Below are 19,360 nucleotides of genomic sequence, written 5' to 3' on the forward strand. Positions count from 1 at the left end.
ACTGTTCAATAAATCTGAACTAAAACGGAGTTGTCTTAGATAGAAATTGAAGTCTGCGTGGAAATCAGGCTTTATTTTGATTTCTTATTCTCATTTTGGATTACTGGGAACATAATATTTTGCATGCAATTGATTTTATGTCTTACTAATGCTGGCTATAGTCTCTTGCCCCATCATACAGAGGCCAACTGATGCAATATCAGTATCACGCACACTAACAATACCATTAGATATGCTGAGTGAATCCTCACACTTTCTCTATCCTGCCTGATCCCTATCATAAATTTCTTAGGAATAATCAGTTATAAACAAGATCCTTAATCTGGTCTTTTGTCATTTGCATATGAGCATCTTTTAAGGTGTTAGAATGTTGAACCATAAAATGTGATTTTTCAATTAAAAAAAAAAACTCACATGGATTTAATACCATAGGTTTAATCATTATAATATCATGTGTATAGTAACTCATAAGAAACCATATTCATCCAAATACTTATTGCAGAAGTATGGTATGACAAGAATAACGATAGCTTCTTGTATCTGTCACCAGTAAATAATGAAACTGAATATGCTTAAAGTGAAAAATTGAGGACAGTATACACAAACCTCTTGATGTGAAAATAGAAGTAAAACCCTCCAACGTATAACCATGGCATGTCAGTTAGGTGCCTGAACCATCTAATAGTTATAAGCTATGAGGCACAGTGGTGGAAAATGTAGCATCTGAAGTAATTTGACAGAAGGTCGGGAGAGTTTGAAGACATTGTTGTTGGAATAGTTGGAAGCTTAGGTATGAGGAGTGGAGTTGATGGAAGTGGTAATGTCACCTTTGTGACTGTGGACACTGTAGGCAGGAAGGGAAATTTGGCAAAGATGGGATTCAGGTGCTTTTGAAAGGAGGCAGTAACACATAGTTGGTTAAGTTTGCAGTATGTGGAAAGCAGTTGACGACAATGATGGCAATAAAGATGGTATTCAGCAGTGTTGGCAGCGAAGGCAATGTGGCCTTTGGTGGAGGTGGGACTAGCTAGTTCCAGCAGTCATGGTGGATTGGTGGTGGTGAAGCTGCTAGTGTATCCAAAAAACCTGTCAAGCTGCCAGGTTCGCATTGATTCATGGAAAATGGTAATGGTACAATTAAAGACAACTTGCAATTACAAAAGTGAAAAAATGACTCCACAGTTAAAATAAAAATGTTTAAAAGAAGCCTTATTCGAACAAAGAAAGCAACCTTTTTTTTTCAGTATGGAGATATTTGTTTGAGAACTGTGTTGGAGGAAAGCAGCATATAATGGAGAAGAACTGATTAATTCAAGTCCTCATCGACTATATATGTCCATTGAAGCGATAAGCTTAGACACAAGCAATGTACAGGGAAAAATGTATTTTTGAAAGCTATCCTATAATGTTTGAGTTGGTTGGAATTGAGAAAATCCATCTCATTATTAACCATATTGTATCCTCTTTGAGTTTTTATTTAAAGCCATTTAGACATACATGCTTGTAGTCTAATCTAATTAAGAGGCATAAAAGGTTAGATGAAATTTCTTGTGCTTGAAAAATTATAATTTGGTAGACAGCTGATAGGAGGGATAGAAGATCTCTTCAGAATCAAGCATCAGGCCTTTTTCCTCAGATTCTTGTTGTTGGGTTTAATAAATAAAAGTAAAATCTTGTGAAACATTACATATACACTAACTAGTTCTCCATTCTAAGTTTACAATCTAAGAGTAGCATGCATGCATCCTGCTGTCTATCTACTATTGATAAAATAAAATTTACAATAAATAACAGCCTCCATGAAATTTTACACCACAAATTATCACAACAGAGTAAGCTTTGGCCTGTTACATGTCCTCGCCATATTCGGCTTCTCGGTGAGAGCATTTAGAACCCTCCTTAGCATCTCTAACTCCTCATTCCCATTTATTCCTTGTACCCACAAAACACACTTGGTCCTTCCACCCATTGTCACCATCTCTGCCCTCACTACCTTTCCTTTCACTGATCTCACTGCCCTTGCAACATCAGACAATAGCTTCCTTTTATCATCACAGCTGAATACTACTTTCACAACTTCCTGACCTTTCCCCTTACAGGAACCGATTCTTAACTTGTCAGCCCCACCAGGAAATACACATTCCAATCTACCACCACCATATATTTCTTTCAATTCTGACACTGTATTTGTCAGCTCTTTCACGCACCGGATTGTTTCTTCAAGCACTGATGCTTTGTTCACCTGTTTATAGCAAGCACAGATGGAATATGGATGCATTAGCATATAAATGGAGGACTTTTCTGTGTGTGTGCTTGCTGGCACACGTGTGAATATTTGAATTGAAGTGCATACTGTGTGTTGCATACTTTTATCAAGTTGGGGAGAATGGTACGAAGGGTAGCGAACTGGGTATTGATTCGACTCCGGCGGTTACTCTCAGCCATGCTGTGTTTCTTGGCAGCAACTAGTTTAGATTCCTCTGATATTAATTGTTTGGTCATTGAATTGTTATATGTTGTTTCATTGATAGAGTTTAGTAATGCTTGCCGAAAATCATCTTGATTTGAGCATGTTCCTGCTGAATTACTGTGACTTGAAAGAGGTTGCACATCATGTATCTGCTATGCAAAGAAGTAAACTATCTTAAGAAGATCAAGGAAATCAATTATACATAGCACAAAACAAAAGAGAGGTACCTGTCGCAAGGCCATGAAGCTAACACAGGTTGGCCTGATGTTGAAGTTATTCCTAGGCAAGAGAAGTCGAGACGGATGATATCTATTCCAGTGTGAAAAAGAAAAGATGGTAACCCTGCTCGGTTTATATAGGCAAGCAAATACGTATGAAATAATTATTGCTTAATTGCTTTTTAAAGCATATCTGTAAGATAGGATATGCATGACCGTTGCAATGAAAGGAGGTATCAAACCTAATAATCAACACAATCGAAAAACCCTCCCTCAATTTATTGTCTGATTTAATTCCAAGATCTTGTAATCTGATGCCCTCGTTATAATCTAATCCCTGCAGTTTTTTATGATTTTATGAGCTCGACCCTGTGGTTTCGAAAAATCACAAGCTAGTTTATTGACTGAAGTTGAATGTAAATTCTTTTAGAAATTTCTAAATTACAGTTCTTAAATGCATTTTAAAAAAATATTGTCTCTGCAGAGGGTGAGCTCGTAAGGTTTAATTAGAAATGAAGGACATTTTAGGGGAAAATAAAAGAATAATTGAATTATTATGAAAACCGGACTAAGTTAAGACAAATATGAAAATATAAGGATTTAGCATTAAGATTTGTAAGCCTAAAGGATTAACTAATTATTTTGCGAATAACTACCTGGGGCAAGAATCTGAGAAAAATCAATAATAGCCCTTTTGATGCCTGAGAGGAAGAGAATTGATGCTACATTGTTAATAGCCCTTATAATTTTTTTTCCTTGTTGCGCGAATTGATGCTACATTGTTAATAGCCCTTTTGTTTTTTTTTCCTTGTTGCGCAAAGATCCTAGCTGCTCATCCTAGATTGAAAAAATAATAATAGACTGCTACAATTTACATATATTCATTTGTAACGACACATCTGTTACAAAGCATCAAAAGTAAGATCAGCAAATGAGTCGGCTCTCTCTGGGATATTGGAATTGACTTGATTCAAGAATCGAAGGAAAACAAAAACTCTGGTTCAGAAAAGCAATGCCAAAGCCAAAATTGGGCTGGAAGAAGGGTGGGGCCTTATTTGTAATGAAACCAATCACTTCGTGGACAAAAGAAAATTGATCGGTTAATATTGAAAACAGATGCATAAATGGCCAGAGTGCTATTTGGTCTGAAAGAGGTCACCACGCCGGCCATCTTGGCATGCAAAGCTCCTATCGGATTGAAATCTGCTTCTTTCTCCGCAGTGCCAGCACCCAACACGTATAAATCTCAGTGGCAGCCACTACAAAGACCCCAACGTAGATGCAAACAGTTGTAGCACAAACATACAAGTACCTGTAATGAAACACACCATTAGTCTATGATAAACAACGTGAAGCATTGTAGATTGTGTTCTACCACTCTATTAAACTACAGATCTTTCACCTTCCAAGGGTTATAATTTGTTAAGCACGTCACTAAAGCTGGGGAAATCTAGCTAAGTTTTCATGTTTTGCAAAGCTATTCAGAGAAAGACTTACTTCGGAGAGAAGACACTCCAAACAAACAAATGGTTCCTCATTAACAGCAAGACAATGGTGTAGGAAGTCAGTAGAATTGAATTCAAGCCCACGGGAACCAGACAAGGAAATCCAAGAATCATCTTTGCAAGATGCCCCGAATCTACATTTTGGTGATTTGCAAGATAGCTGGTGCACTTCACGGAGATGTACATCAGCATGCTAAGAAGAAATAACATTGGGGACGCGTAGGTAATGATGAACATCAAAATGCCAGAAAGGAACATTGAGTGGCTTGACAGGCCCTGACAATGAATAAAACAATGTTTGAGATTACACTGAACGTGGCTCCCTGAATCTAAAATATAGTACAGAGAGCAACGTCTATGTAACAAACTATATGTCGGTAAAATAGAAACTATATATCAACTACACTAGAAAGGTAAGAGAAGGTACAATAAAAGCTCCAGCAACATCTATTGTGGCAAGAGTATTGCTGTTCCCGAGAGCAAAATGGCCTGCCATTCCCATATAGTACAACAAAGCAACCTACGAGAAAAAATGGGTGCCCAGCATTAGCACTAGAAAATGCGGTTAGTCTTGAAGGAAATGAAATTACTAACTCCATTATCAAAAGCACATACATTTATAACAAGTGTTCAATGGAACACACTAAGGAAAAAATTCTTTTGACTTCAGTTGAAAACAGGAATCTTCATTCACCTTTCCAGATTAAGATATCAAAGACAGGTGCTCATAACTTTATATATTTGCATTTCACTAATTTATAGCTGCCAACCTGTTTCTCATTTCTGTGATATTTGTTTCCATGAAAAAAAAATCAGAAATTAATACATAGAGTAAGACAATAAAAAAACTAAAACAAATATAAAGAAACTGGAATTTATGACTTGCAGAAAAGCTCAGAACAAGCCTTATCTCTTTAAATCTAAATTTCCCAGAAATGAATACACATTGATTGATAACAGAAAATAGTGTATTTGACATGTTCTCAAGAATAGGCATAGCCCATGGAGCCTAACTATAATGGTAAAAAGAATGGAACGGAGTGATCCTTGGTCATAGATTCAGAGAAAAAGAACAGAAGGTAAACCTAGGAAAGACCTTGATTAACTAACAGAGCAGTCAAGGTGAAGGTCTAAACTGCATGGTATTTTCACTTGCTGATTTAACTTGTGAATCACGTAATTGCAAGTTAAGAATTTCTCAATTATTTTCTGTGTTAAGAGTCAATAATGCTGAAATTCACATCTGAGCTTCAGGTTGATTAAAGGCATCACTTACCTGGTTCTCAAGATGTTTGGCTATACTATGTGATATATTTTAATGATAGTCAACTGATTATTGCATGCTGGACTGTCCAGTTGGTATTTATAAGAAGAAATGATATAGGAACTAACCTCCACTTCAATATGCTGTAGCCCACTACAAGAAAAGTAGAGCATGCTAGAGAGGATCTGCACGAGAAGCAAAAGGATGGGCATTGAATTGACTGGCTGTTGAAGCAACAGCTGCAGAAGGCACCAACATATTATATATGCTAACCCAATCAGATATGAAGAGTCTCTGAATTCCACCAATGAAAATATGCATTGACCGTCAAAAGTAACCAAAGTTGATTTCACATTAGGCTTTGAACATGTACCAGGGAACCAAAGAGGTATGAACCATGGTAATGCTACAAAAGTGCCAACTGTGGCAATACCAAGAATTGCATATATTATTTTTTTTCCTTGTTGCGCAAAGATCCTAGCTGCTCATCCTAGATTGAAAAAATAATAATAGACTGCTACAATTTACATATATTCATTTGTAACGACACATCTGTTACAAAGCATCAAAAGTAAGATCAGCAAATGAGTCGGCTCTCTCTGGGATATTGGAATTGACTTGATTCAAGAATCGAAGGAAAACAAAAACTCTGGTTCAGAAAAGCAATGCCAAAGCCAAAATTGGGCTGGAAGAAGGGTGGGGCCTTATTTGTAATGAAACCAATCACTTCGTGGACAAAAGAAAATTGATCGGTTAATATTGAAAACAGATGCATAAATGGCCAGAGTGCTATTTGGTCTGAAAGAGGTCACCACGCCGGCCATCTTGGCATGCAAAGCTCCTATCGGATTGAAATCTGCTTCTTTCTCCGCAGTGCCAGCACCCAACACGTATAAATCTCAGTGGCAGCCACTACAAAGACCCCAACGTAGATGCAAACAGTTGTAGCACAAACATACAAGTACCTGTAATGAAACACACCATTAGTCTATGATAAACAACGTGAAGCATTGTAGATTGTGTTCTACCACTCTATTAAACTACAGATCTTTCACCTTCCAAGGGTTATAATTTGTTAAGCACGTCACTAAAGCTGGGGAAATCTAGCTAAGTTTTCATGTTTTGCAAAGCTATTCAGAGAAAGACTTACTTCGGAGAGAAGACACTCCAAACAAACAAATGGTTCCTCATTAACAGCAAGACAATGGTGTAGGAAGTCAGTAGAATTGAATTCAAGCCCACGGGAACCAGACAAGGAAATCCAAGAATCATCTTTGCAAGATGCCCCGAATCTACATTTTGGTGATTTGCAAGATAGCTGGTGCACTTCACGGAGATGTACATCAGCATGCTAAGAAGAAATAACATTGGGGACGCGTAGGTAATGATGAACATCAAAATGCCAGAAAGGAACATTGAGTGGCTTGACAGGCCCTGACAATGAATAAAACAATGTTTGAGATTACACTGAACGTGGCTCCCTGAATCTAAAATATAGTACAGAGAGCAACGTCTATGTAACAAACTATATGTCGGTAAAATAGAAACTATATATCAACTACACTAGAAAGGTAAGAGAAGGTACAATAAAAGCTCCAGCAACATCTATTGTGGCAAGAGTATTGCTGTTCCCGAGAGCAAAATGGCCTGCCATTCCCATATAGTACAACAAAGCAACCTACGAGAAAAAATGGGTGCCCAGCATTAGCACTAGAAAATGCGGTTAGTCTTGAAGGAAATGAAATTACTAACTCCATTATCAAAAGCACATACATTTATAACAAGTGTTCAATGGAACACACTAAGGAAAAAATTCTTTTGACTTCAGTTGAAAACAGGAATCTTCATTCACCTTTCCAGATTAAGATATCAAAGACAGGTGCTCATAACTTTATATATTTGCATTTCACTAATTTATAGCTGCCAACCTGTTTCTCATTTCTGTGATATTTGTTTCCATGAAAAAAAAATCAGAAATTAATACATAGAGTAAGACAATAAAAAAACTAAAACAAATATAAAGAAACTGGAATTTATGACTTGCAGAAAAGCTCAGAACAAGCCTTATCTCTTTAAATCTAAATTTCCCAGAAATGAATACACATTGATTGATAACAGAAAATAGTGTATTTGACATGTTCTCAAGAATAGGCATAGCCCATGGAGCCTAACTATAATGGTAAAAAGAATGGAACGGAGTGATCCTTGGTCATAGATTCAGAGAAAAAGAACAGAAGGTAAACCTAGGAAAGACCTTGATTAACTAACAGAGCAGTCAAGGTGAAGGTCTAAACTGCATGGTATTTTCACTTGCTGATTTAACTTGTGAATCACGTAATTGCAAGTTAAGAATTTCTCAATTATTTTCTGTGTTAAGAGTCAATAATGCTGAAATTCACATCTGAGCTTCAGGTTGATTAAAGGCATCACTTACCTGGTTCTCAAGATGTTTGGCTATACTATGTGATATATTTTAATGATAGTCAACTGATTATTGCATGCTGGACTGTCCAGTTGGTATTTATAAGAAGAAATGATATAGGAACTAACCTCCACTTCAATATGCTGTAGCCCACTACAAGAAAAGTAGAGCATGCTAGAGAGGATCTGCACGAGAAGCAAAAGGATGGGCATTGAATTGACTGGCTGTTGAAGCAACAGCTGCAGAAGGCACCAACATATTATATATGCTAACCCAATCAGATATGAAGAGTCTCTGAATTCCACCAATGAAAATATGCATTGACCGTCAAAAGTAACCAAAGTTGATTTCACATTAGGCTTTGAACATGTACCAGGGAACCAAAGAGGTATGAACCATGGTAATGCTACAAAAGTGCCAACTGTGGCAATACCAAGAATTGCATATATTATCTGTGCCTGTATTGCAGCATCACAACTGGCAGACACAAATGCATTGTTGTGATACAGGTACCATAAAACCAAGAATCCACTTATGAGAAAGCAAAATCCAACTAATTGAGTGATTTTTCTCCTAAATCCAAACAAAAACAAAGCAAATATGCTTAAACTGATCACTAGCAAACCCGATGCTAGCTGAATTGATCTCACATGGTTAACCCCAGCCTGTTCAAGCCACTTTGAAATATCTGGAAGATACGTCCAGTTTACACCACCTTGGTGCCAGCTTCTCAAAATTCTTCCAGAAATAAGAAGCAAAATGATGGAAGATATGCGAAAATCAAGTCTTTCTGTCTGTCCCTTCATCAATTTGAAAAAGCTCTTTGCACTTCCTGGTGCAAGAGGCTGAACTGCTTTTCGAAGAAATAGAACATATGATGTTGATAAAACAAAATGCCATATATATTGCTCTTCCTCTACCATAGAACTCGAAGCCATACTCATAACAAGAATTAACATGACACCCAATAGAAAGATTTCATTTACAGACCACTTGTGCCAACCAGTAATTGAATTACAACGGCATTGGTTCTCTCCAGGTTGATCCTCTGTACTCATGCAAATCATGAGGCCTAATAATGTTAGAGATGATATGGCCATTGCCACAACCCCAAAAGCAAGTAAGCCAACAGGTTTCTGCCAAAAATAAATAAACAAATAAATAAAATAAAAAAGGAAAAAGAAAAGGGAATACCAAAAAAGAAAAAGAAACAATTCATATTGTTACACCCTTAACAAAAAATTGCAAATCACAGTTTATTTCTACATTGAGTAGATATTTTTCCAAATTGGTTGCTGTTATCAATGAGTATACATACATCAGTCACTCTGCGTGATAACCACTCACTTGCAGTTTTCAGAAACTGATGATATGCTGCAACAGTGCAGCTGTAATCATCCCTACTTGTAGACCTATTTACAGAAATTACAAAAAAGGGAACACAGGTATTACTATAAATTATACTGAAAGCAACAGAGGTATCAGGAATGGTTCCCATAGAATTTTGTTTCATGGTATAGTATCAGACTGTTCCACACACAAAACGCACCTGGAGAGTGACTTTGACTTCCAGGAACTGTGAAGATTTATGGCGTTCATATATAGGCAACACAACATCTTCTCCATACTACCAGAGCATTCTACAATTGTAGATGCAAGACCATCTGTAAAGCCATCATGGCTTGGCAAGTTTCGGCATGATAAACCAGGTAATTGTGCTTGGATTAATCGGAGCAGCTGCCAGGAATTCAGTTCCAACACTCTCAGTTGTTTATCATCTGAATTAATCAGTCACAAGGAAAATTATAAGATAAAACATCAAATAATTTAAAAACATCAAAGGTGTTAAAATAATTTCCGTATGCTATGGCATAAAAAAATGAAAAAATATCATTTCAATCTATCCACAAATTTTAAATCAGGTCCATCTAAATGTTATCTTTTTATAGAAACAATTAAGTTTTCAATGGTCTAGATTAAGCTACCATGAGCCAAGCACCTTGGTGCATGATTGGAATTACAAATGTACAAATACATAAAGACAGGGAGTTATAAATTATTCCCATATCCAGTAAATAACATATGGCCAGTTCATTGGTCAGGGTGTAGTTAGCATGAAAAAAATTCAGAAATGCCAATATTACTATGTTCTACAGCAATATTTAACAAAAAAATCACATGAAGCATATAATAAACTAGACCAAGCATATGAAACAAGTGAGAAGCCAACAATCTCCCCAGCCATGATGAATCATAGCATAATAGAGAGGGAGAGAGTTTAATAACAAGTGATAAAGTGCATCCTAAACTACGAGCAGATGGCTGAAAGTCTAAAAATGGCCAAAATATTAAATGCATCTCATCCACATGTTCTACATCCAATTCCAAAGGATCCAAGATAGAATAATGCAGAAAATTCTATAGCAATTTTTTATATGAATAAGCACCGACTGTACCCTAGGATGTACTTAGCAATCAGCATATGTTTTTCAATGAATTTGCATAATAAGTTTCAACCAGGACTAGATAATATATGTCGGTTCAAACTTTGGGACAAGAAAGCATACTTTCTATTCTAACTTTTCTTTCATGCAGCTATTGATTGCTTATAGATGTATTATGGATCCCTTCATAAAAAGTAAGTATATTGTCAACACTAAAGAATCACCCACTACTCTCCATGGTCGTTTCTTTAGTTGTATGGGAATAATCAGGAGATTGATATGCACATAATAAACTACAAATTACATGGAAATTCATCAGGTTATAAATGAACATCAGGTTTGTGACACAAATGCCTTTTAAAATGCCATTTTTTATGAAATTATATGTAAGCATAGGGTTAACATGCACATAAAGTAAAGTATTTTCAGTGATGGCAGGAAAAGTTCACTGGCTCCAGTAGCTAGACACCATCAAGGCCAGGTGCCAAGGCACCACACACAAAGCTACCACGGTAGGACCCCATGAGCACCAGCATGCCCCATGGGCAGGCATGCAGATACCCCCTAAAGACCAACATGTAGATTTTTACATGTAGATTTTTAGCTCTAACAAGGATAGACACTACTACGTCCCAGTTGTATAAAATTGTCTTCCTGTTACAGAGAGATGATCATCCTTGCTATTTCATAGGCTCCAAACCATTTTTGCAGAGAAATGCTTCATCCCTTCTAATTTCCATAGAAAACGGTTTTAGTGCTATCTACTAATTTGTCATTTGTAAAAAGGCCAGCATTTAAAATTCATAAACTTGATTATCTGTACTTTTTTTATATATATTTGTTTGATCTCTTTAATTTTATAATATTTTCATCCCATACAATCAGGTACCGGAGCATGCATGCACAAATGCACAGACAAAGATAGTGAGAACTGACCTGTCAATAAATCAAATGCTTCTGAAATCAGGACACCAACATTGTTCTTAGGAATCGGCACACCAAATAGAAGAGCTAACGTTGGAGCAATGTCAACCTGGACCGTATATAAAATCATTAATAGTCAAGGGATTTTTGAAGCAAAAATTCCAGATAGTTAGGTTATATTTGAAGAGCAATTAAAATAGAAAATTGTTGCAGTATCAAATGGGAAAGGGGTAAACAACTTGGAAAGCAGGAATATGCCGCTGTTGTAAGAAGCCAACTAGTTCTTTTGATAGTCTGTCGACACAAAAGTATTTTGTGTCGAGAGACAAACTCACAAAGAATTAAAAGTATTTTGATGGGTGAGCATGGAGGAGAAAAGGACTCCCTTTAACAAAACTTATAGCTATCCAAAGCTCAAATAGGAAAATAAATTTGAAAATTTTAAAGTCTTAAAGGCAATGGCATCAGTCGATTGTCATTAATATCATGCCAGATGCAGATGCAATTTACACCAATGAACTACAAAAAGTTTTTGGCAGAGTGCAAAGGGATAGAAGTTGTATACTTTAATTACCTGGTAAATAGAGTTACAAGAGGATGCTGCATAATCAGAGAGATCATTTTTGAGGCCAACAAAAAGAGCTAACGAGTCGGTTTCTTCATACGAAGAGCCCCCATGATTACCATTCTCAGTCATGCCATGATCGCTTACTACAACCTACATATGGCACACAGAACAAATGACAACTACGTATCATAGAGACAAACATCTTGAAAACAATGGTAAACATCTGAAGGACATAGTATTATGGATCTAAGAATGTGTTCCCTTGTCACTGTAGTTGCAGAAAGTTGATCAAAATTTGGCACAGATTTAGATACTTGAAAGTTTATTAATAATAGTTATTGGGATATTGCAGGCGTATCCAAAGTACTAATGCTAGTAATTACTCTCTTTTGATGAGTCAAGAGTATCAGTAAGGTTAGATCACATACATCGGCCGCATTTTCCAATGCAATATCATACACAATCCAATAAAAAAATGAACCCTGTGATCTATGAAACTCAGCTCATGTTCCCTTGGTAGAAGGGATCCAATATTCTAAATGGTTGTCTATAAACAGTTGATTGCTAAAAAGTAGAAATGAGGTAGCACAAACCAGAAGTGTCTTTCCTTGATCATTATCTCGAGTCTGGATAGTGCTCAAATGAATCATCTTCACCACTTCATCCATCTCCTTAAGTTTTGGAGCCATCAAAATACTAAGGTTGAAAAGGATAAGTAAAGATCCAGAAATAAGAGGAAAAATATATCTACAGAATTACTGGTGCATCTGAAAAAGGAAAAACCTGTTACGTCCACCAATATGCCCAACATGATCCAAGCCCAGATAATGAAGAATCTAAAAAGAACAACAAACATAGAAATCATAACATAATAAAAAAAAACTTTGTATGCAATATTGAATGCATCTCTAAAATCCTCAACTTTAAAAACCAAAGCAGATGTAATCCAAACCCCAAAAAAGTCCATAAATTCTAGAGTGTTCATGATAAATCAGCTAATATAAACATTCCAAAGAACAATGTAATAGAATTTCTGGAAACAAAGGAAAAGGGGAAGCAATTACAACCAGCCACACCCAAACTTGAAGCAAGGAGAATTAAATTATTGACAAGAAATAAAACAACTCACCAGAAGATTCCAGTCATCTCTGTTAAGCTCGTTCTCCAAATGTCGAGAAACATTTTGATCTACCTGTACTGTGTCTTTAACCTGTATAGAGAAGGGAACTTGAATAGAAGAAGAAGAAGAAGAAAGTTGGACTAGAAACCTTTCACAGCTGAATATCCCCAACGCACCGGCTCTGAGTGTTTGTGTGTGTGACAGTCGGGGGATACAGAAGGGACGAAAAAGGCAAAGAAATATCAAACTATACTGGTCAGGGAAAACACAAAGTTGACCTACATAAAAACTGCTAACTCCATCATGTCTTGTGAATAATCCCGGAAACAGCTTGAGCCAGGTTTCATCACCAAGCATCACCATTTTCCAACCAATCCTAAAAAATTGACCTGCAAACCAAAATTTAGAACTAGTGTCCACGAGAAGCAGTAGTGAATTAAAGAATGATTCTCTCTCGCAACTAACCAAGAAGATTATCATCTAACATAGCTTGTGTGTTAAAATTGAAAGCCACATCCAAGAAGCCCCCTATCGCACCGGAAACCATGGCCTGCAAATATCAATGGTGAGATGATAACACAATAATAATAATAAAGCAATAAGCATCAAACACAAAATTAATAACCATAATAGATCAACCTTCAAACGAGGCATGGTAACAGTAGGAGGTGCAGCCTTCGCATGGTATCCACTTGCCATTCCATTAGAAAGCAATGCCTGAGTATAAGGCATGGCTTCCCTGAAATCCTCCCGTGGAGGCTGCCCATCCTTTCCGAGAACAAATTCCGCTGGAAGACCATCAATAACCTAAACTCTCATCACATCACAAGCTTTATCACATCACGTCACAAGCTTTATCACATCACGTCACATGCTTTATCATCATTTACTTACCATCAAAATCAGACGTTCAAAAGAAGGATGGATTCCGGAGAGCTCCTAAAAAGATATATATAATCAGAATTATTTGAAATTTGAAACTAGATTTTTATTTATTTATTAAAAAAACCTGATAGAGAGATTTGAGGAGATGAGGAGGCATAGACGCCCGCGTGTGATTTGCAACGGAATCGCTGCCGCCGTCATCGTCGTAATAAAAGCTCTCAGGACCACTGGCATTGTTACTTAAAATTATCAGTATAGGTTGATTGAGGAAGAGATCGGAAAAGGAGAGAGAGAAGGAGGGGAGAGTGGGGGAAAGAGAGAGAGGGACCTGACGCCGGAGAGAGCTGGTTTGACGGGGAAGAAGCCGAAGACGAAGAGTGAGAGACCGATAATTTGAAGGATAACTGCGGATATTATTACTGTAATTATGATTGATAATTTCATTTTTATTAGAATAATTTGGTTGGTTAGTTGGATTCAGCAACAAAGGGAAGCAACAAGTTCAACTGATTTTGTTATATGGCTGCTCTGCCTCTTTGAACATCCTACCAAATTCTCAGGGGTGTTTCTGCTTTTCAAGCTTGTGCTTTAAGAATACTTCTGAAAAAATTATAAAAATAAATAATTTTTTATTTGTTTCAAAAGACTTTTATATAAGTTTAGATGATTTATTGATATTAAAAATAAAATTTTAAAAATAAATAATATTTGTAAAAATAACTACTATTATAATATATCATATCAAAAGAACTCTCTATATAATTTTTAAAAATAACTACTATTATAATATATAATATCAAAAGAACTCTCTATACAGCATGTCTAATTAATATTAATCTCGGCTAATCATGCAGGTTAATTATGATCCATTAACTTACATTAAATTGCATATGAGTTATGAGTACATCCAAAAATAAATGGATTAACTTTGTATTTTTTTTTTAAATAATATTATTTTAAATTCGATAATAAACAGAGATGGGTTTAATAGTTTTGGTATGCCTTAACTTGGTTACTTTAAAAAGATGTATTAAAATTATTCATTATGCATTTTCTAGTGAAAGAGTGGCTTTTTAAATAAAAATATGGAAAAACCATATTCATAAAAATTGTTTAATAGTTTTGGTATGCCTTAACTTGGTTACTTTAAAAAGATGTATTAAAATTATTCATTATGCATTTTCTAGTGAAAGAGTGGCTTTTTAAATAAATCTGGAAAAACCATATTCATAAAAATTATTTCATTGTTAGAGATCTATTTGTATTTATAAGGTTTTATGATTGTATTAATTTTTTAGTCCTTTAGTTTTTTATTTTATTTTTCAAGGTTTCTTGTGCTTTCTAGTTTTTTATTTATTTTTAATTTTTTAATTTCATTTTTTAGACTTTTTAAAATTATTTTTCTAAATATTTTTTTCAGAATATGACAAAATGGCATATGAGAAAAAAATAAGAATATGTGAGTGAAAAAATTTAAAAATTACATGATAGAATATGTTTTGAAATCAATTAACTCAAAAATTCCCTTCACCTTCATTTTTGTTTGTTTCCATTTACAGTAGTAATGAAAAATATGTGTAAATTTTAATTTATTTTCTAAGATTTATAAAATTTCTCAATATTATCCAAAATTACTGGAAACTAAAAGAATAAATGAATTGAAAATAATACAGAAAAATCATTGAAAAGGGAAAGATTTTCAATGAGGCAAATGTGAAATGAAGGTTTTTTTCCATCAACTCATTTATTCTTTTAGTGATAAAGCAAAAGATTCACGTCCTTTTATTTGTTTTAGTGATTTTGCTTTATTGAAAACTTTGCCCCTTTTTAATTACACGCGTAATTGTTCATATTAGTATTGAAAAATGTTAGGATATTATTTAAATTATTTGATTATACAATTGTTTCGGGACTCAATTGGTTATTGCGTGACACTGGCGTAGAGAAGGCCAGGGGCTTGAGTCTTGGTGCTGCTAATATTTTTGTTAATGTGACAGATGATTTAAAAAAAAAAAAAAAATAGAGAGCTGAATACAAGCCTGCTCCTAGGCGTCTAGACTATTTTGTACAGGCCCATGCTTGTTTTAGTGGCCATTTGTTTTTTGGTTCTTTTTTTTTTTTTTGTAAATTTTATGTTGAGTTTTACTTAATTTTATTTAATATTTAATTAATTATAAATTGATTTTTTTATTAATTTTATTTAATAAAAATTATAATTCAAGTTACACGGTCGTCATGTTAAAACCTACCTTTTTTCTTTGATTTTTTTTTATTTGTCACACTCATGTTATTTAAAAAAAATTAAATTAGAGATTTTGAAGTTTGAATTATTATATCAAATTTAAGGACAAGGATAATATTAATTTTTTACATTCCAACATTCAGATACAACCTGTAAGGAAATGCGGGCGAGAAACTACTTGAAACTACCATGAAAACTATGGGGAATAATTGACACAAACCAAAATTTTAAATTTTATAAGTTAGATTTTCCAAATCTATAATGCAAAGGAAAGGGATGACTAACGTGGTTGCCTTTTCATTTCTAGCATTCCACCACTGATTGAGAGGCATGGAGCAAGCCAGCCTTGGCTATAAGGCTAATCCAGGATCTGTTCGAACCATCCCTTGAACCGAGTAAAAGAATACATCATAAAATTGACGCCAAAACTTTTAGATAAAAAAGAAAAAATGAAACAAAATCGGCATGAGAATTTGAGCCACTTCTCAGGTGAAGCTTAATAACTATGCATGGAATAAACAGCAACAAGAAACCTTAAAAAATGAGTGGATAAGCCAAATAAACAAAAACATCAAATCAATTAGCTTGGATGCTAGATCTGGGATTATTGAAGAAACACTAGCCAAAACTGGTGGGAAAAACAGCTGCAAAATATTTTGGAAATTCAATATACATGAGAAAACCATACCACAACATGTTTCATTATCCATGTTACGATAGAGAAGGCTAATCACACTCCAAAAAATAACTAGTTACACTAAATTGCTCATTAATATCTGCAATAATTTCAGAGGATTATCTGATATGATACGTCATAACTGTAATACAAGTCTTGAACACAATGGCTTTCTTTGGCAAACTAATCATAATTAAGCTGCAACTTGTTTCCACCAAAATCAATTCAACCATGCACTCTCCCAGCAAAAAATCGTAACAGGAATTAATAATAATAATAATAATATGAACACCGTGCGTAACAGGAATTAATAATAATAATAATATGAACACCGCGGCAAGCACAACCAATCATCATATCATACAAGGCATGCTCTGAGTTCTCAACATTCTTTAAATTCATGACTTCACATCTTTCAGCACTCCACCCTTCTCAAGCTCACCAACAAGGTCCCTCAATGAGGGAACCTTCATAGCTAAAGTTCTATAAAGTCTAGAATACCTAGCTCGGGTACCATCTGCAGTCCTTGCAAGGGCAAGCAAGCTTAAAGCTTCAGGTAGTTGAGAGAATACATGTTTCATTTCATCCATGCTCATATTTTCCAAAACTGATGGTCTTGGAACGACCCTCATGATTTCACCACCTTTAGGTTCCTGAACACGGGCATCAGCCTTAATCACCAGTTCTGAGTTTGAGTTTGCTCCACACTTGATGATAAACGGGGTAGTCGAGCCTGTATTGAATTGCAAAACGTTCCACTGTGCCACATCAGTTTCTGCACCAGACCTCAAATCAGCAGTAGATTTTCGAGCATGTGCCAGCTCATGAAGGGGGTCATCTTGTTCAGGAATTGACTGCAGTAGTTCACAGGAGATTGAAACGATCAGGTGAGAGAAGGTTACAAAATTATAATAGAATGCAAAATCATTCACAATCCACATGCGCATGAAGATCCAAGAAATACCAGCATCTCAATTGTTATTTAAATTATAAGGTATGGCATCTCATTCGTACTTAAAGGGTTATTCAATTCAGCAGCTAGCAGGAAATGTTGAAAGTTCCAAGGGGTCACAAGCTAGAGTCACTTCCGTCTCCCTCAGATGTTGAAAGTTCCAAGGGGTCACAAGCTTGAGTCACTTCCCTCTCCCTCGGATCAGAGAACTACATCCAGTATTATTCCAGGGTTAACCACGTAGTTTTTCAGGTCTCCCTCGGATCAGAGAACTTCATCCAGTATTATTCCAGGGTTAACCAAGTAGTTTTTCAGGACTTCTAACTCGAAGGTATCAACTTCTATTCTTGGAGCTAGGCTATACATACATAATAGCTTATCCTCCCTGTTGTGTAAATTGCCTTTTTGGTTCCTTTTCTTCTCTAATTAATGTGATCATCTTTTAAATAAAAACGAGCATGTGCATGGATGTAACAATGCAAGGGAAAGCAATAGAGTATCGGTCTCTCTTTTTTTTTCTTATCTAACATTAATATTTTCAATTGTTTAAATACATTAATGATCCTCTAATTGTTTTTCAATTAACCGAATAATGAGATACAATAAAACATTAAAACTACCATGATGGAACAATTTTTTATGATACCAATATAGAAATAGTGTTTCAATGAAAGGAAAAAGGAGAAACTATTCACTTTGGCGTTGTCAGGCTTCTGATGGCAATCCTCCATTTTTATGGACAACAAACTTGATTTCTAGATTTTCTTGCACCCTCTATCATTTACTTGTGTAATGTGCCTGCCTATACCACCACAACTAATAGTATGACATAGGAGCTTCTAAGTTTCGTAGCTGATTATGATTTCCTTGTTTCTTTCTTTTCTTTTCTTTTTCTTTTTGTTCATTTATTAGGAATCTTTGTTATCTGGATTTTCTATCGATCATGTAGGTGGCATGTTACTTTATTTCTTTCCTACAAGGGTCAAGCCTTTGAACTAGTATAAATAGGCAAGTAGAGCTATTTTACACCACAAGCTTTGTTTTATTAATAATTTATTTAAGTTAGATGATTCCAACTTCAATTTCTTCTCAATGTTTCCAGGGTTAACCAAGTAGTTTTTCAGGACTTCTAACTCGAAGGTATCAACTTCTATTCTTGGAGCTAGGCTATACATACATAATAGCTTATCCTCCCTGTTGTGTAAATTGCCTTTTTTTGTTCCGTTTCTTCTCTAATTAATGTGATCATCTTTTAAATAAAAACGAGCATGTGCATGGATGTAACAATGCAAGGGAAAGCAATAGAGTATCGGTCTCTCTTTTTTTTTCTTATCTAACATTAATATTTTCAATTGTTTAAATACATTAATGATCCTCTAATTGTTTTTCAATTAACCGAATAATGAGATACAATAAAACATTAAAACTACCATGATGGAACAATTTTTTATGATACCAATATAGAAATAGTGTTTCAATGAAAGGAAAAAGGAGAAACTATTCACTTTGGCGTTGTCAGGCTTCTGATGGCAATCCTCCATTTTTATGGACAACAAACTTGATTTCTAGATTTTCTTGCACCCTCTATCATTTACTTGTGTAATGTGCCTGCCTATACCACCACAACTAATAGTATGACATGGGAGCTTCTAAGTTTCGTAGCTGATTAT

The 19,360-nt window shown here is 35.3% G+C and overlaps 3 protein-coding genes and 1 long non-coding RNA gene across 7 annotated transcripts; 1 reads left to right on the forward strand and 3 right to left on the reverse strand.

Moving 5' to 3' along the window:
- On the reverse strand, positions 1-3,025 carry LOC105123801 (transcription factor bHLH131-like protein). The gene is made up of 3 exons (XM_011023537.1): positions 2,698-3,025; positions 2,368-2,619; positions 1-2,242 (listed from the first exon to the last, which is right to left on the reverse strand). Exons 1-3 carry the CDS (start codon positions 2,710-2,712, stop codon positions 1,823-1,825), a joined length of 687 nt encoding a protein of 228 aa, XP_011021839.1. The 5' UTR covers positions 2,713-3,025; the 3' UTR covers positions 1-1,822.
- A 470-nt stretch (positions 3,026-3,495) lies between these two features.
- LOC105123799 (Alkaline-phosphatase-like family protein) lies at positions 3,496-14,400 on the reverse strand. Of its 4 annotated transcripts, XR_841950.1 has the most exons (19): positions 14,149-14,400; positions 13,945-14,047; positions 13,830-13,874; positions 13,575-13,742; positions 13,401-13,485; positions 13,218-13,324; positions 12,945-13,025; positions 12,599-12,651; positions 12,409-12,511; positions 11,822-11,965; positions 11,260-11,356; positions 9,429-9,657; positions 9,198-9,291; positions 8,313-9,015; positions 5,586-5,890; positions 4,621-4,713; positions 4,186-4,469; positions 3,763-4,000; positions 3,496-3,552 (listed from the first exon to the last, which is right to left on the reverse strand). XR_841950.1 is itself a non-coding variant. In XM_011023536.1 (18 exons), exons 1-18 carry the CDS (start codon positions 14,262-14,264, stop codon positions 3,877-3,879), a joined length of 2,934 nt encoding a protein of 977 aa, XP_011021838.1. In that variant the 5' UTR covers positions 14,265-14,400; the 3' UTR covers positions 3,641-3,876. The 4 variants fall into 4 exon arrangements, 2 of the variants coding, with proteins under 2 accessions (XP_011021838.1, XP_011021837.1); XM_011023536.1 differs by lacking the exon at positions 3,496-3,552 and having other exon boundaries at positions 3,641-4,000; XR_841949.1 differs by lacking the exons at positions 3,496-3,552; positions 3,763-4,000; positions 4,186-4,469; positions 4,621-4,713; positions 5,586-5,890 and adding exons at positions 5,918-5,974; positions 6,185-6,422; positions 6,608-6,891; positions 7,043-7,135 and having other exon boundaries at positions 8,008-9,015; positions 14,149-14,399.
- A 2,332-nt stretch (positions 14,401-16,732) lies between these two features.
- On the reverse strand, positions 16,733-17,679 carry LOC105123837 (kinesin-like protein KCA2). Its single transcript, XM_011023578.1, has 2 exons — positions 17,043-17,679; positions 16,733-16,999 (listed from the first exon to the last, which is right to left on the reverse strand). The coding sequence occupies exon 1, from the start codon at positions 17,677-17,679 to the stop codon at positions 17,137-17,139; it is 543 nt and encodes a 180-aa protein (XP_011021880.1). The 3' UTR covers positions 16,733-16,999; positions 17,043-17,136.
- A 72-nt stretch (positions 17,680-17,751) lies between these two features.
- LOC105123805 (uncharacterized) lies at positions 17,752-18,473 on the forward strand. Its single transcript, XR_841952.1, has 2 exons — positions 17,752-17,827; positions 17,943-18,473. It is a non-coding gene; the product is annotated as an uncharacterized LOC105123805 (long non-coding RNA).
- Positions 18,474-19,360: the final 887 nt, after the last annotated feature.

Source organism: Populus euphratica, unplaced genomic scaffold (genome assembly GCF_000495115.2).
Source record: "Populus euphratica unplaced genomic scaffold, PopEup_1.0 scaffold9.1, whole genome shotgun sequence".
In the NCBI taxonomy this organism is placed as follows: Eukaryota; Viridiplantae; Streptophyta; class Magnoliopsida; order Malpighiales; family Salicaceae; genus Populus; species Populus euphratica.

Bases quoted from the DNA above. Each gene is read 5' to 3' on its own strand.
- LOC105123801 (XM_011023537.1), bottom strand. The intron at 2,243-2,367 runs GTATGCAACACA...TGCTATAAACAG, and splicing joins TTCTCCCCAACTTGATAAAA to GTGAACAAAGCATCAGTGCT.
- LOC105123799 (XM_011023536.1), bottom strand. From the start codon at position 14,264: ATGAAATTATCAATCATAATTACAGTAATAATATCCGCAGTTATCCTT. The intron at 14,048-14,148 runs GTCCCTCTCTCT...TAACAATGCCAG, and splicing joins CCAGCTCTCTCCGGCGTCAG to TGGTCCTGAGAGCTTTTATT. The intron at 4,470-4,620 runs GTACCTTCTCTT...ATTCATTGTCAG, and splicing joins ATGTTGCTGGAGCTTTTATT to GGCCTGTCAAGCCACTCAAT.
- LOC105123837 (XM_011023578.1), bottom strand. From the start codon at position 17,679: ATGTGGATTGTGAATGATTTTGCATTCTATTATAATTTTGTAACCTTC.